We start from the raw sequence: 15,089 nt of genomic DNA on the forward strand, positions 1-15,089 counted from the left end.
TAATGCTGTAAACATACAGAGAGCCCTGTCAGCTGGTATTATTATTAAAGGTAAAAAATAGCAACCCAACTTAAATATAATGCGGTTTATTACATATGTAATATAGGGCACATATTTAGCAAAATAGCCTACACCTCTCTATAGCTACTTTTACAAGCCGACTAACGTGCTATGGCCATTAAATTGCTTTTCTGAGGTAAATGTAACATTATGTGACATATTGTTCTTTATTGACCTCGTTCTGCGGTTGATAAACACTGATTGATCTATATTATGTATGAGGTATATACATTTCGGTAAGTTGTTCTGTATCTTTCAACAAACCTATCGTTCATTCGTGTTTATTTACTATTAACTAGTAGGAAAGAGTAAGAGATGGTCAGTTCATGTGCCGCTTGAACTGAGGCAGGGATTTGTCACGTCACATTTACAAGAGCCAAAACGGTATATATTGTTTGAATTTCGTAATAAAATTGACCGAATCTAAGAATCTGCGTTCTCTTGTCTGTCGGTGTGAGTGTCCTCAGTGTCAGAGATCCTGACTCTCTGTGGTCATTAAAAACCCCATGGCACTTCTCGTAAAGAGAAGGGGTGTAACCCCGGTGTCCTGGCCAATCATGGCCTCCTAATAATCCCCATCCACTGAACTGGCTCTATCACCTGAGGCTGGTGTGTGGTGACGACCTGGATGCTCACACTGGTGCTGGTTGAGGAGAGATCCCCTGATATGATTGTAAAGCGCTTTGGGTGTACAGTAGTACATATGAAAAGCGCTATATAAATGCCTCTTTCTATCTTTGCTTCGCGATTTTTCTCTGCTTGAGAAAATGGATGTGTGTGAGTCGAGAGCGCGTGAAAAGTGTCAATTGTTTGAGTCTCACGCTGAATGCCTGAGAGTTGGCAGCCCTGTTAAAGATCCCAACATGTTGAACGGAAGTACATTTGCTAAAAGTATACAATCCTCCATGAAAATCCCATGTTAAATTGCAGCCAGATTGATGTTTATAATGTATTTTTTTAATTCCTAATCGATAATCTCGTTTTCTCTGGTCATCATCTGAAGGATAAAGGGATTGGGTCAGTGAGGAGAGATGAGATGAGATGAAGGAGAATGAAGAGATGAATAGGGCTAGGCTGGGAAACGAGGGATCAGAAATGAATCTTCGCCGTAATGCGAGAGATACAGCTGTCAATACACTGAAGCATCTGACAGGGTTAAACTGGCGTGACCCACAGAGCAAAGTTATTTCAGAGGAGCTACACAACAGATTTCTGTATCCCTTTTTTTTGTGTCAGCTTTTGTTCCCGAGGATCTGAACAACAGCAGCTCTTTTAGGAGTGTGTTTCTGAACGTGCAGCGAATCTAATACATACACCTTGATACAGTGATGCTATCCGAGGAAACCCATTAGTGCTGCTTGCTGACACTCATGAAGTATCAGATCATGAGGCTGGTGGAGGAAAGTTGTGCTGTTAAGTTTCTATTGTACTTATACCGTACATTTAAGGATATATAAAGACCTGAATGTCACATAGACAGTGTTATTGTAGCATTATTTATATACTATTATGTATTTGCAGTTTTAATTTTAGTTTAAGTTTTAGGAATTCTGTAGTGAGCTTTTGTCATTTTATTTAATATTTCTATTTAGCTTTAATTTCTTTCTCTTTTTTCAGTTTTATAATTTTTTTGTAACTAACATTTTCAATTTAGTTGCCATAGTGACATTTTTCATTTTTTCCATCAAATATTTGTATTGATTTTATTCCAGCTTTATTTCAATTACCGATATTGATTTTTAATAGGTTAAGTTAACAATAAGAACAGTGCAAAGACTTGAAGGTGGACCCTTTTGACTTAAACCAAACCTTAGCCTCCTAGCAACATCTCAGAACACCCTAGCAACCACCTACACATAGCAACGCCCTGGCAACCACCCACAAAACCCTAGCACTGTGATGGTGAGCTTTGCACCAGCAAGTACCACTCACATTTGCATTTGCATTTGTTTAATATATAGAGTAAAACTGTAGAGATGATGGGAATATTAGTATGATAGGCAGATACTTTGCCAAACGGACACACAATCACAAGCTAGGAGAGAAACCATCGGGAGGGGGGAGATCATTGCTAAGATACGGTTGACTAGGAGATGACATGTTGCTAGGTAACATGAATGACGCAACAAGTGACTAATATGGAATGGAAATGTTTGGGAGAAAAATGTGTCCTGCAAATGCCCCATGAGTGTGTGTGTCTGTGCATGCGTGCGTGTGTCTTTGTGTGACTGTGTGTGTGTGTATTTTTTATTGTAGTCCAATGTAAAAAAACAAAATAGCAAATCAGCGGCACACATAAACTCCCCCCAGTGAGATGCTTTGGTCCGATGACTTCCTGTTGGCTGGGGATGGAGGGTAAAATGCAATTTGTTTGAATAATCCTTGGATTTAATACTCCATAATCCATGAAAAATCCTTTCAGAATTACTGCAGGGGTTGAGATTTACCGAGTGTGTGCATCCTGTTGTGTGTGTTTTGTAAACTGTACAGGAGGTGTGTATGCATGTGAGAGTGAGAGACTGCATACAAATCTATTTATGTGTGAGTAAGAGAGACTTAATATGAACCCTGCAGATGTGTTTAAATGAAACCCTCATCTAGGAGGATTATGATGAGGTGCTGACAGTTTCCGTGCCTGAGGATCTGCATGCGTGTATGTGTAGATATGCTTCATTTAATAAATCTGTTACAGGAATATGACTCAAGGGAATATTTAACCTAGTGTTTTAGAAGCTTTTTTCAGTACATCCTCTTTTTTTTCCTTCTCAAGGACATTTTAATAATACAGCGAAGATAAACCCCTCCACCAGTCTAGTGTGTTTATGCTGAAATATAATAAAATAATGTTTTGTGTTTTTAAAAACATCTATCGTGTATCATCATGTGTAGTGTTGACTCACGTGAGTTAAGTTTCGCGCTTCAATACTTAGGGAACATAGTGAGCATCGATGCTCCTGGGTTTTCACGGTGCATTGTGGGACTTTTTAGGAAGCAAATGTTTCAATGCCTGAAAGGATTTTGCGATTGAAAAATGTGTGACTCCCTGATCAGTGCCTTGACTACTGAACTAGGGAGTTGATTGAGACGCACCTACAGTCTTAAAGGTAGGCCTACAATATGCAGGATTTTTGCAGTAAAATATCCAAAAACCACTAGGCCAATGTTATATATTTTGTTTAGTTGATTACTTACAATATCCCAAATGTTTCCAACTATTTGTAAATCGTGAGAAAATTATGATTTTAACCAAGGAAACGGGGCGTGTCAGCAGGGGTGAGGAGTCGCCAGTCAATGGCGTCATATCCGCGTTACCCTCGGTTTCCGCTCGTACTGCCATAGTAACCATGGCGACAGACGTGGACAACTGGGTTATTATGCCTAGCAGGACGCTCACACTATTGATGTTTTGTTCAAACATGGACCATTTCAAGCAGACTTTGAGACAAAACGAGGACTAAAACGAAGATCAACATCTTTCGAGATGCCGAGAGCTCCACGTCCACGACTAACTTGGACTTGAAAGAGACGCGAGTGTTGCATGTACTTTATTAGACAGGTGAGCAAATGTACATAAAACTAATCAATGTTATTTAGTTCAACATGATGAAATGTTAGAATATGATCTGTATGTTATTCTAATGTTGATCTAGCTTAACGTACTTAGTCTCATACAGCCAACACACAACCTAACTAACAACATTCAACACACTTAAATGCCGTTTAGTGTGATAGTGTCACTGTTAGAGCAAGTGAAACAGCGCTGCGTTACCTCAAGTTTAATTCGTCTAATAAACTGACCTGTGTGAGTATTAATTCAGCACTTGCGTGTAGTTCGGTAGAATGAAATGTCCTTATTCCTTAATATCCGCGGGACTCGCGTTGCGTGTGGCTTTGGTAACGTTATACGTCTCTCATTAGCAATCGCGCCCTGCTTCATCCCAGTCATGTTAAAAACATCAATGTATTCACTCATCCATTAAAGATCCATCAGCTTGACGACAAGATCCATAATTTCGCTTAATGCTTTGCGTCATCAATATACGCCTTTGTTATTCTAAGAGGTTAGCGACCCCTGGTGGCGAAAAATCCTAAATATTGTACCTTTAAGTCTCCCTGGGGTGAAAATCAAGCTTTTAATGTTGTTTATGTCTATGTGATGTTTTTATGCTTTAAGACAAACCATGTGCAAATTCATAAGTCAACACAATTGCTGAGTATTTTCTCCTTAAAGCCTGGAACACACCAAGCCGACGGCGACAAACTAGCGCTGTTGAAAGCCGAATGCGTTGTCGCCTCGCGTCGGGGTAAAAAGCTGCACTTGAACACACCGAGAGAACTACTGCCGACTGTCAGCTAGAACGCGGGTTCTGGCCTGAGTGTAAATGAGACAACTGTCTATTTCTGCAGATTTATTCGGCTATATTCGTCATTCAAAAAGGGAAACCGACGCTGCAGGCTGCAGATACACATACCGTAAACAAAGCAGTGCGTGCTTACCGTTTTATCAATCCTGCTAAACACTTTCTTTATTCCACTCCGCTCATGTTAATATTGAAATATTCGCCAAGGAACACTCAGGTAAGATGACGTAACATTAGAACAGCCTTCCATCTGTATTGTTTTGACTTCTTTGCTCGCTGTTTTGCTATTATTCTCGTGCACTGACTCTTTCACTAAGCTGAACAGCCAATCAGAGTTTCCTCTTTCACCGACGGCCCGACGCCGATTCAACATCGAATCGGTCGAAACAAAACCGACGAGGACCAATTTCAGGCGACAGTGCGGAACACACTGAGAAAACTGGCCGACCGTCGGCTTGGTGTGTTCCAGGCTTAAAACTGCAGTGAACCAAAGACAGTCTCAAAAACGCGGTTTGAACTCGCTGGTGTTTCTGATGTCACAAACTACCTTGTAACCAATCAGATCAACGTGTGATCGACAACGAGTGGATCTCTGAGCTGGTGTGAGTGAGTGGAGGTGGGGCTAATTAGCATATTCATTGAACCTCGTATACTAAATGAGGCAAGGGTGTAGAGTTACATTCAAGCTATTTTAAAGTCCCCGTGAACCGGAAGTTGCAAACGACTTTTCTCCAGTGTTGTGACGTATTTCCGAGAGAAACGGAATACTAAATGAGGCAAAATGGTGGGCATGGCTTTTTTCCCAACTAGCACCTGATTGGATCTAGAAAAGTAGGTGTTTTCATTCAGCCTGTCTACTGTCAGTTGGAGGGGTGTGGTTACGGATGTTAAGCAGACGCCCAAACCGTCAAACCTACGTCATCAGGCAAGGTCCTCCAATGCAGAGGGGAGGGGAAATTTCAGATTTTGATTAAAGATTACGAAGCCAAAAAAATTTTTTGTGTGGATTGACTTGCATGGATGAATTGTTCACCACAAAACGATCAATTTAGGCAAACAAAGTAAGTATGGTCAATTTTGAATTCATGGGGACTTTAAGGCATGAAGAAAAAAATTCATTTTGCTGATCAAAGATGATTTTAAGGGATAAAATGATTGACTACAGTCAGCCTGACAAAACATGAACTTTATTTCAACTGTAAATGTTTAGTTTATGCATGGGGTTTTGTGTATGTTTAGAGGTGCAGTGCACTAATGTTTAGTTGTGTCTAAGTTGTAACGTGGCGATTCATGCAACATCTAGTACAGGGATGGGCAACTTCAGTCCTGGAGGGCCATTTTCCTTCAGAGTTTAGCTTATAATCAAACACACCTGAACAAGGTGATGTTTTCAGGGTTGGAGCAGGGTTGGACAGTGGCCCTCCAGGACTGAAGTTGCCCATCCCTGATCTAGTATATGTTGTAATAGTGGTGCAAGTGGACCTTGGGCTGGCAACTAAAAGGTTGAAATAGCAAATTAACCTTTTTAAAGATTTTTTTTTTTAAGATTTGATGTATCTTTAGTGAATGTTGTAGATCAGTATTTCTCGATCATGGTCCTGGAGGCCTATGTATTTCTTTCTCACTCCTCATAGTGGGTTTCTCTCTCTCTCTCTCTCTCTCTCTCTCTCTCTCTCTCTCTCTCTCTCTCTCCTTTAATTCTCATTCATGTCTTCATTGTGTTGTCTATCTGAAATTTGTCCTTCACAGTTGCACAGTCCTCTCCCCTATTCTTGTATTCTCCGTATCACTATCTCTCTCCATGACTAAGCACATCACTGTGCTCGTGACATTTTACAAATGAGCTTCGAGACTCTCCAGGAAACTAGAGCGTGTCTCTTCTCTCTTTCTTTCACTCCTACACTGTTAAACAGGCTTGTAATTTCAGTAAAAAAAAAGAAAGAATGTCTAATACTACTTTTTAAACCAGTTAACTGTGAGTTACCTTGCCGTATATTATATAAAAAAAAAGTTATATTAGGTTTATGAGGACAGTAAATTCAACTTAAAAATGTAATAAAAAAAAAAAGATTTATAATTTCGCGTCAAAATCTATATTATAGTCATAAGACAATGCATGCAGTTTTAAAAAGTGGAGAAACTGCAATAACTTTTCCCATCATATTTAAGGAGTGTATTTTATTTAAATAGTTATTTTTCTTATATTCATTATCAATTATATATGTTGGTGTGAGTTACATTTTGTATTTTCACATCTGTTTTATTATGCTGGTTATCAGTGTATTTTAAGCAGATTTTAGGAGGCTAATGTGTCATTTATTTCATTACGATCTCAACACTTGCCATTCGCCAGTAAATGAACAGGACAAATCACATGGAGTGCATCAATGGACTGTTACCAATGCAAACAAATGTCTGAGTTATGCACACACAATGTCAACCAATTAATTCAGCAGATAATTTGATTCTTTGGTTGATTTTAAATACATTTTATGGGTGCTTGGCCTCTGCATGATGAACAGCACTGTATTTACTTTCATCTATTACACTTTGTCCATGTCAAGATACAAACAGGTTCTTTCTTTTTATATTTTGCTGTTCTTTATGTCTTCCTGTGTTTATTTTCTCTCTCTCTCTCTCTCTCTCTCTCTCTCTCTCTCTCTCTCTCTCTCTCTCTCTCTCTCTCTCTCTCTCTCTCTCTCTCTCTCTCTCTCTCTCTCTCTCTCTCTCTCTCTCTGAAACCAGGCTTATTAGTGGGATCATTCCTGGTGGTTTTGTCTTGAGCCATTAAGCAACATCACAGACCACCACAGAACACCACACCATGGCAACGCATTTTAAACCACTCAGCAACACTGATTCCAAACATCTCACCGGATTTCACACATTCTCTCTTTCACACACACACACACACGCTCTTCAGTGTAATCCAGCATGTCTCTGTAATCCTGATCAGATGGCCATCATTCTAAAGCTGATCTCTCTACAATCCTGTGCACATTAGTTTAAGTGCAGAGACAGCAGTGTCAAAAGGTGACATGATATATATATATATATATATATATATATATATATATATATATATATATATATACATTGAAGAGCATATGGAAATCAGCATAAAGTCTGTTTCATGCTGATCCTGTCCATGACGTGCAAAGTGACCAGGCACAGATCGTCTTAAATCAGTGATACCAAAATAGACTTATGCTGAATAAACTGCTTTTACTTTGAGAAAAAAGCGTTGATTATTTGATTTGCAGGTGTGAGGGTCCTAATATGATTGGCTAGCATAAAGTCTGTTTCATGCTGATCCTGTCCATGACGTGCAAAGTGACCAGGCACAAATCGCATGTTCTGTGTTGTCTTAAATCAGTGATACCAAAATAGACATGATCCAGTAACTCTGGATTTTTCCTAATTTCATTACTTAGGGCAGTTGTTACACATAATGTACCTTTTTGTGAATTGTGTATCATTTGTTTGACTGTTAAAATTTTTCTCAGAAGACACAGTTACAGATATGTTGTGGAATATTAGGGAAGCCCTAAGTATTATCGTAATAGTACTTTTTTTCGTATATTTCGTAAATAGTATTACATTCGGTAACGCTTTAGATTACAGCCCGGAAAGTACTGCGTAATTAAAACGATTTTACAGTGTAACTTTTGGTAATTATACTGTACCTAAAGTACTAACATGTAAGTCTAAGTAAGTATACATTATACAGTAATCGTTTTAACAAAAGTGCACTGAAAACTAAAACTATTGCTTAAATATATGGGGAAAGATACTCTTGTTTCATGTAGTTACAGGGTAAGTACAATAAAAATGCATACATATTATATCTTAGGCCTATATCTTATATCAATGACTCGGAAATCTTTATTTGAAAAACAACTTACTCCAAAACAGATTTATAACACTCCCCTTTATTTATTTAATCAACAATGATTTCAAATGCTTAAGTCTTGACAAAAAGTAGCACACTTTGCCCCCACTCCCCTTTTTTTTCTCTTGCTTGGCTTCTTCCTTTTGTTCCTCTTCTTCTTTTTCTTTCTTTCCACTGATGAATCTGAAGAAGAAATTATGTCTCTTGTTATTCTGTATTATGTATTAAAAGAAAATGGTGAACACTCAGAAATACGTCCTCACCATTTACTCATCTTTCACCCTCGTGCCATCCAAGATGTATATGACTTTCCTTCTTTCAGATGAACTCAAATGAAGGTTTTTAGAAAAATAAAAAAATATATCTCTGGGAATGCATATAATGCAAGCTCATGTGTTTCGAAAAGTTGGAGCATCAAACAGCACACACTGCAATAACTGTAGTAATCCATACGACCCCGATGAATGGATCAATGTCTTCAGAAGTGAAAGAATATTTTCAACTTTTTAAACTGCAGATTATCGCTTCAGACCAACTGTAATAAGTTGTTTTTCAAATCAGTGAAATTAGATATTAGATTGTGTGTATGTATTTTTATTGTACTTACCCTGTAACTACATGAAACATGAGGGTAACAAGCACCACTTTAATTTATGGCCCGCAATGTCACACTTGTCACACCGCAATGTCACACATGAAACAAGAGTATATTTCCCAGTATTTAAAAAAAATTTATAATAATAGTTTTAGCTTTACTTGCCTTGAAACATATAAGCCCAAACTTAAACATCTGCACTTTTGCTATCAAAAAAATATATAAAATAAAATAAAAAACTGTGTAAATGCATATACCCTGTAATTTTTAAAAAGCCTATACAGTATGTATTGGTACACCATTATTACAAAAAGGCACGCAGTGTATGTTCTTGCTAAATTGCTCCCAAGATTGTTTTATCATAATAGTAGAATAAGTTCCCCTTAGTTCTATAATACTTCCAGTATACATCATCAATCCTGGTTGTTACCTCTTTATTCCCCAAACTTTACATATTGTTCCCTTATACTTACATGTAAGTACTTTATGGGTACATTATAATTAATTAAAAGTTACTCTGTAAATTCGTCTTAATTGCGCAGTACTTTCCGGGCTGTAATCTAAAGCATTGACTTACATTCTTCTCTTGCTTGTTTGCATTGTCATCCACCTCATATAGTGTCATGTGACAACATGCCCCAGCCATAGGGTCAACATATAAGTGAACTTTGTCCTTTGGACAATAATGTAACTGTTAATAATAACTGTTCAATAGATTTTTTTTTTTATGTAACAGAAAGTTCCGTTCCTGCAATCTGATTGGTCGAGCAGCATTGGAAGAGTGCTGATATGACAGACCAAAAGCACTGCGGCTTTTCACTGTGTGTATCACTCCAGTTGTCTGTGTTCGTTCCAGACAGACTATCAGTCTTTATGTTAGTGACTCTTTCTGCAAGGTGAATTGATACGCCAGTAGATGACAAGCGACAAATGGCTGTGTTTATGAGTGAGTCTGCAGGTACTCATGACCTGTCGTATTACTTAACTGTAACCACAACATTAAGGTTTGTGTCTGTACAGAAATTCACTTTCAAAATGCTGTGTATGGGTATTAATCCATTGGTAGAATTGCCCGGTATGCTGCAGAATGTGTAAATATGTAATTTGAATTATTTAGACATTTTATCCATTCACTTTTGATTGTTTTTGTTTTTCAGATGAATCGGCCAATTCAAGTGAAGCCTGCGGACAGTGAGGGGAAAGGAGGTAAATCATCTGTTATTCACATGTTTATTTGGCTTATTTGAAGTCTGTTGTCAGTAATACTTTTTATTTTATTTTATTTTATTTTAAAAAGGCTCTTCTACTCACCAAGACTGAATTTCTTTGAGTGAAAATACACGATAAACTGTAATATTTGGAATATTATTACAGTTTAAAATAACTTTGTTCTATTGTAATACATTTTTTAGGATGTAATTTATTCCTGTGATCAAAGCTGCATTTTTAGCATCATTACTCTAGTCTAATTTGCTAATATTTGCTAATATTTTTATTATTATCAATGTAAAAAAAAAAAAACTGGTGTGTGTGTGTGTGCGTGCATGCGTGCGTAATACCACTTGGTCAATATAAAATATATTTTATTAACAAGCAACAGGGCATTTGACTTTGCATACTGGTACTAAAGGACAAAAATGAAGCTAAACACCTAAAACACTGCTCTTAAAATATAGTTAAAAAAGATAAATGGAATTTATTGGCAAAGGCACTTTAACACAAAGATTGTCTTCCTTCCAAAACACACAGTAAATTAACATTAAAAAGGCTCACAGGTAAAAGGGGAATCAATATATTTGTGATTTGAAAGTCTCCCTTTTTCTCACTAAAGAAAAAATATATAATTATGGCAGAACAATTAACTAGATCACCAAAACCGGTGTAAGACTGTATAGACATGGGCTTGATCATGTAGACTCATGGCCATTTACTGTAGATGTAAATGTGGTCCCTCTCCTCATATAAATTACATTTCACAACAATCAAATTTGTAATAGTTCTTAAAGGCCCCACTAACCATTAATCAATATTCACAATCTCTTTACTTTTTCAATGAGTTGCAGTTCATTTTGCTGGAGAAATGCTGTGAAAGGTCAACGTGAGCTTGGTGTTGTAGTAATGCTGTTGCTTTGCTTGAGCAGATGCAGCGGCGGCCTTAAGCATCTGGGGGCCCGTTTCAATAGCTAATATGGGGCCCTGCCCACATAAAACATAAACATAATAGAGCAGAAAAAGCAAGGATTCCTGTTGGTTTGCATCCATGGTATATCATTTTATTACGTGCACTTTCAGCTTCATGAACAGGCAGCTCATCATAAAAATAATCCAACCTTATTTGATTAAAACTATACACAATTATACAGCGTTTTACATTGGAATAAGCCTCGCCCTTTCACGCAGGGCAACTTCATAAGGTACAGCAGAAACCGAAGAATGAATCGGATGATTTTGAGTACAATAACCATGACCTGCGTATCTTTTCTCCATTTTTCATCTTCATGAAATATCTGTCCTTGGTAAAACGGCGGTGTGATTGGCTTTGTGGGAAGTTAAACTCCTCTATCTGAACGGGACCGCTCCTAACAATATCAATTCGTTGGTCATCGGCAATATGCTCTGGCCAGCACCCCGGGTCTGTCTCTGTAAACGGGGCTTTCTCCCTGGCATCTCCCTCACCTGTCTCAGCGGTATAACTTCATCGTCATGTTCTTGTTCTACTAACAATGTTTGGTCATCATTATTGCCAAAAAAACAAACAAAAAAACAACGAAATACAAAGCAGCCCAACACAGTCATCAACAAAGTGGTGTATGTTACCACACAAGATCCTTTCTGTGACGTAAGTATAGATCTATTGAAGGTAAACATAATAAACATCCCAACAACAACATATTAATATTAGTGGTGATAGTATCAAGGATAACATTCACAATGATAATATTCATGACAATACTAGTAGCTCTAGCAATCTGCAATCTGTTACTACAATACTGCCCTACAAAGCAAAAAGGCAGTAACTACGCAGAGTGCAGAACTGAGAAAAATGACTTTAAAGTTATCCTGTCATCCTGTTATCCTGTTGTTACTGATTGATATGTACAAAGAATAAGCTAATATAAAGTAACAAAACAGCCACATGTCCAAAAATCTATGACAGGATAACTTTAAAGTCATTTTTCTCAGTTCTGCACTCTGCGTAGTTACTGCCTTTTTGCTTTGTAGGGCAGAATAGTACCTGAGCTGCCAACTCTCACGCATTGGCCGTGAGACACCCGCATTTGATTGGTTTCACACGCTCACACGCTACACTCCGATTTCCCACGCTGAAGTGTCAACCCGGCCGGTCAAATGCCTGGAAGATGAGTTTATCTACAGATTTACCTGTTGAGCCACTCGTGATCGACTAGTTATACCGCAAATTCGTTAAAAATCTCCAGCAATCTAGAGCGAGCGTGCATGCGAGACAGAGAACCGCGTAGAGCGAGCGAGAGACCTTGCGTGGGCAGAGAGCATTCATCCCATATAGTTTGTCAAGGTAATAACATTAAATCTGATAGTAACTTTGAACTATTTAAACAAAGAACGATTAATCAATATTCACAATCACTTTACTTTTTCAAGGTTTGCAGTTCATTTTGCTGGAGAAATGCTGTGAAAGGTCAAGGTGAGATTGGTGATGTAGTAATGCTGGTGCTTTGCTTGAGCAGGCGCTGTGAAACAGACCTAGATGTCATGTATCTTTACAGGCCTCGTTCTGCCAGATTAAAAAGGCTTGGTGTTGGAAGGTTTATTGTCTGTGGTGTCGCTCTCCTGAACAGGATGAGTGACCATTGACTGACTGTCATTTTTGGGTGATGTTGTGTTATCCAACAACAGACAGTCGTTTTCGTCACTCTCCGGCACACGATAAGTGGCTGTAGCTGATATGGAGCGATAATACCACACAAGTATTACAATGACTACAATAAGGATGCATGAGATGATGCCAAGAACTATTGTGAGCGTCTTATAAATAATGAGTTCTTCATTGCAGTTGGAGTTTGTTTGGTCTCCTGGGCTGGAGCGGTTCTCTGTGTGAATCAAAGAGCAGATTGCTTTTTTAGAGTGAAAATCAGGCGCAAAATTCACAAGATTTTAGAAGTAAAATATGTAATGTCTGACCATATGATGCAAGTTTAAAAGCCTTTCCCAGTCTTACCGTTCACATGTGACAGCTCATAGGTGTGTGGGTATCCTTTAATCGTTTCATCTGCCACGAAGCAACGGTATATTCCGGCATCTGTCTTGCGAACTCCAGTGATAGTCAAAGAGAAATTGCCAGTTTTGAAGCAGTTCTTCTCCAGAGACACTCTTCCCTCATAGCCTTTGCCAGGCTTTATGGATCCGTCTTTCTTATATTGCAAAACTGTTTCTTTGTTATGCAGCCACGTCACATCTTTGGTATTGCCTGCATGACAGTCGAGGGTGATGTTTTCCATCTCTGCCGCATCCACATCTTTTGCATCTATAAGGGAATATTTTCAATCAGATGGACTCAAGTAACTTTTTTATAGGAATCAGATACAATTAATACTTACACAAAACATCCAGTAAAAATGGATTTTGATCCCCATCACAGACAAACACATATTTCCCAGAGTCAGTGACTTTGGCTGAGTTGAGAAGCAGGTGGTTTTCTTTCCTTCTGAATTCTTCTCGAAAATCTTCTCCAATCCAGAAGATCTGGTTTTGATATGTGGCGATAGTTGCTTCTGTGGGCGAACTCTTACTCCATTCAGCTCTCTCACAAATGCTGGCGTTACCAGGGAATGTATATGGTGTTTTTAGTAACACAAAATCAGACTGAATACCCTTGAATGCTTCTGAAACAAAGAATATAAAAGAGACAGTTTTAATGATCTGTGTGTGTGTGTGTGTGTGTGTGTGTGTGTGTGTGTGTGTGTGTGTGTGTGTGTGTGTGTGTGTGTGTGTGTGTGTGTGTGTGTGTGTGTGTGTGTGTGTGTGACGACTGATGCGTTCAAGTCCTCCTGGTAAGTCGTGTCTGTGTGTTCAAATCATTTCCGTCGGAGTAAGGTGGCGGTGTACTTTCTCTTAATAACTTAAACAAAAATACAAGGTTCTTAAACTCTAGTTCTAGTAAATGAAAAACAAAGAAATTTGCATCAGGTGTGCTTTGCTTTTTTATGTTTAAATTCAGAGCTTCCAACATGTATTTACGACATTGCGGTGGCGTTCATGTGTGTTCAACTCGTAAATAAGATCTTTATGCGACGACTCAAATGCACCAACATACCATTTAACTGGCAAACCAAACTCGGAAGTATGACAGCCAGCTGCAGCGCATTCATCATCGTGGCAATCCCCTGAAACAGGTTCTTCCACCCAGACTGTTGTGGCGTGTACCCAAGTGCAGTTTATCTTTTTAAATTAATGACATAAAACATTCAAAATAAACAACAATTATAGAGAAGGATCAGACGGCGTGAAAGGAAAGAACTAACACGAAAACAGGAAGGAACGTCTTCTTCTTCTTCTTCTTCTTTTTCCTTTTATTGGCAACTGCACCAGTGCATTACTGCCATCATCAGGTAGCTTGAAACAGAAACACTTCCTATATTTCTACCCCTCCCCCCCACCCCTTAAAAAATAAAAAAATAAACCCACTGGCGCTGCGTGAGGAAGGAACGTCAGTCAGAATACTTCAAAATAAAAAACATTCATTTCAAAACATAACATGAACTAAACTTAAACATGACATCACATAAGCAAGTATTGTTATATTTCAGCCATGCTGCTCAGCTTCAAAAACAATCAACATACTGTACAATGATTTATATCACACATATGATGATCACATTTGTGGGCTGATAATTAAGGTTAACCACATATTTATAAAATCCATCACTGATCCTACTAAATCTACTGTTTTTAACTAAAAAGATTACTTATTTGGTACCTGCATTTTTTTAGCATGATGATCTGAAGCTGATGAGGTTAAAACAACCGTGAGTGAATACCGAACACACACAGAAGCAACAAAAGTTTGTAGCGCTGAATGGATTATTTTTTCCGTCAGAATAAATGTATAACAAAATGCAAAGCTCTATTTTAATGCTATTTTTTGATGCACATCCATGTTAGTGGCTCCACACTTCTGTATTTCACTCTCTGACAGGAACTG

At 38.2% G+C, this 15,089-nt stretch overlaps 1 protein-coding gene across 3 annotated transcripts in view; it reads left to right on the forward strand.

The window, feature by feature from the left end:
• celf3b (cugbp, Elav-like family member 3b) overlaps positions 1-15,089 on the forward strand; it is a 56,486-nt gene that overhangs the window by 20,425 nt on the left and 20,972 nt on the right. For all 3 annotated transcript variants that reach the window (XM_056257885.1, XM_056257900.1, XM_056257893.1), the window contains exon 3: positions 10,066-10,114. In XM_056257885.1, coding sequence (XP_056113860.1) covers positions 10,066-10,114 — 49 coding nt within the window. The remainder of the gene's footprint in view (positions 1-10,065; positions 10,115-15,089) is intronic.

This window comes from Rhinichthys klamathensis, unplaced genomic scaffold, assembly GCF_029890125.1.
Source record: "Rhinichthys klamathensis goyatoka isolate OS25496 unplaced genomic scaffold, OSU_Roscu_1.1 h1tg000006l_1, whole genome shotgun sequence".
Lineage (NCBI taxonomy): Eukaryota > Metazoa > Chordata > Actinopteri > Cypriniformes > Leuciscidae > Rhinichthys > Rhinichthys klamathensis.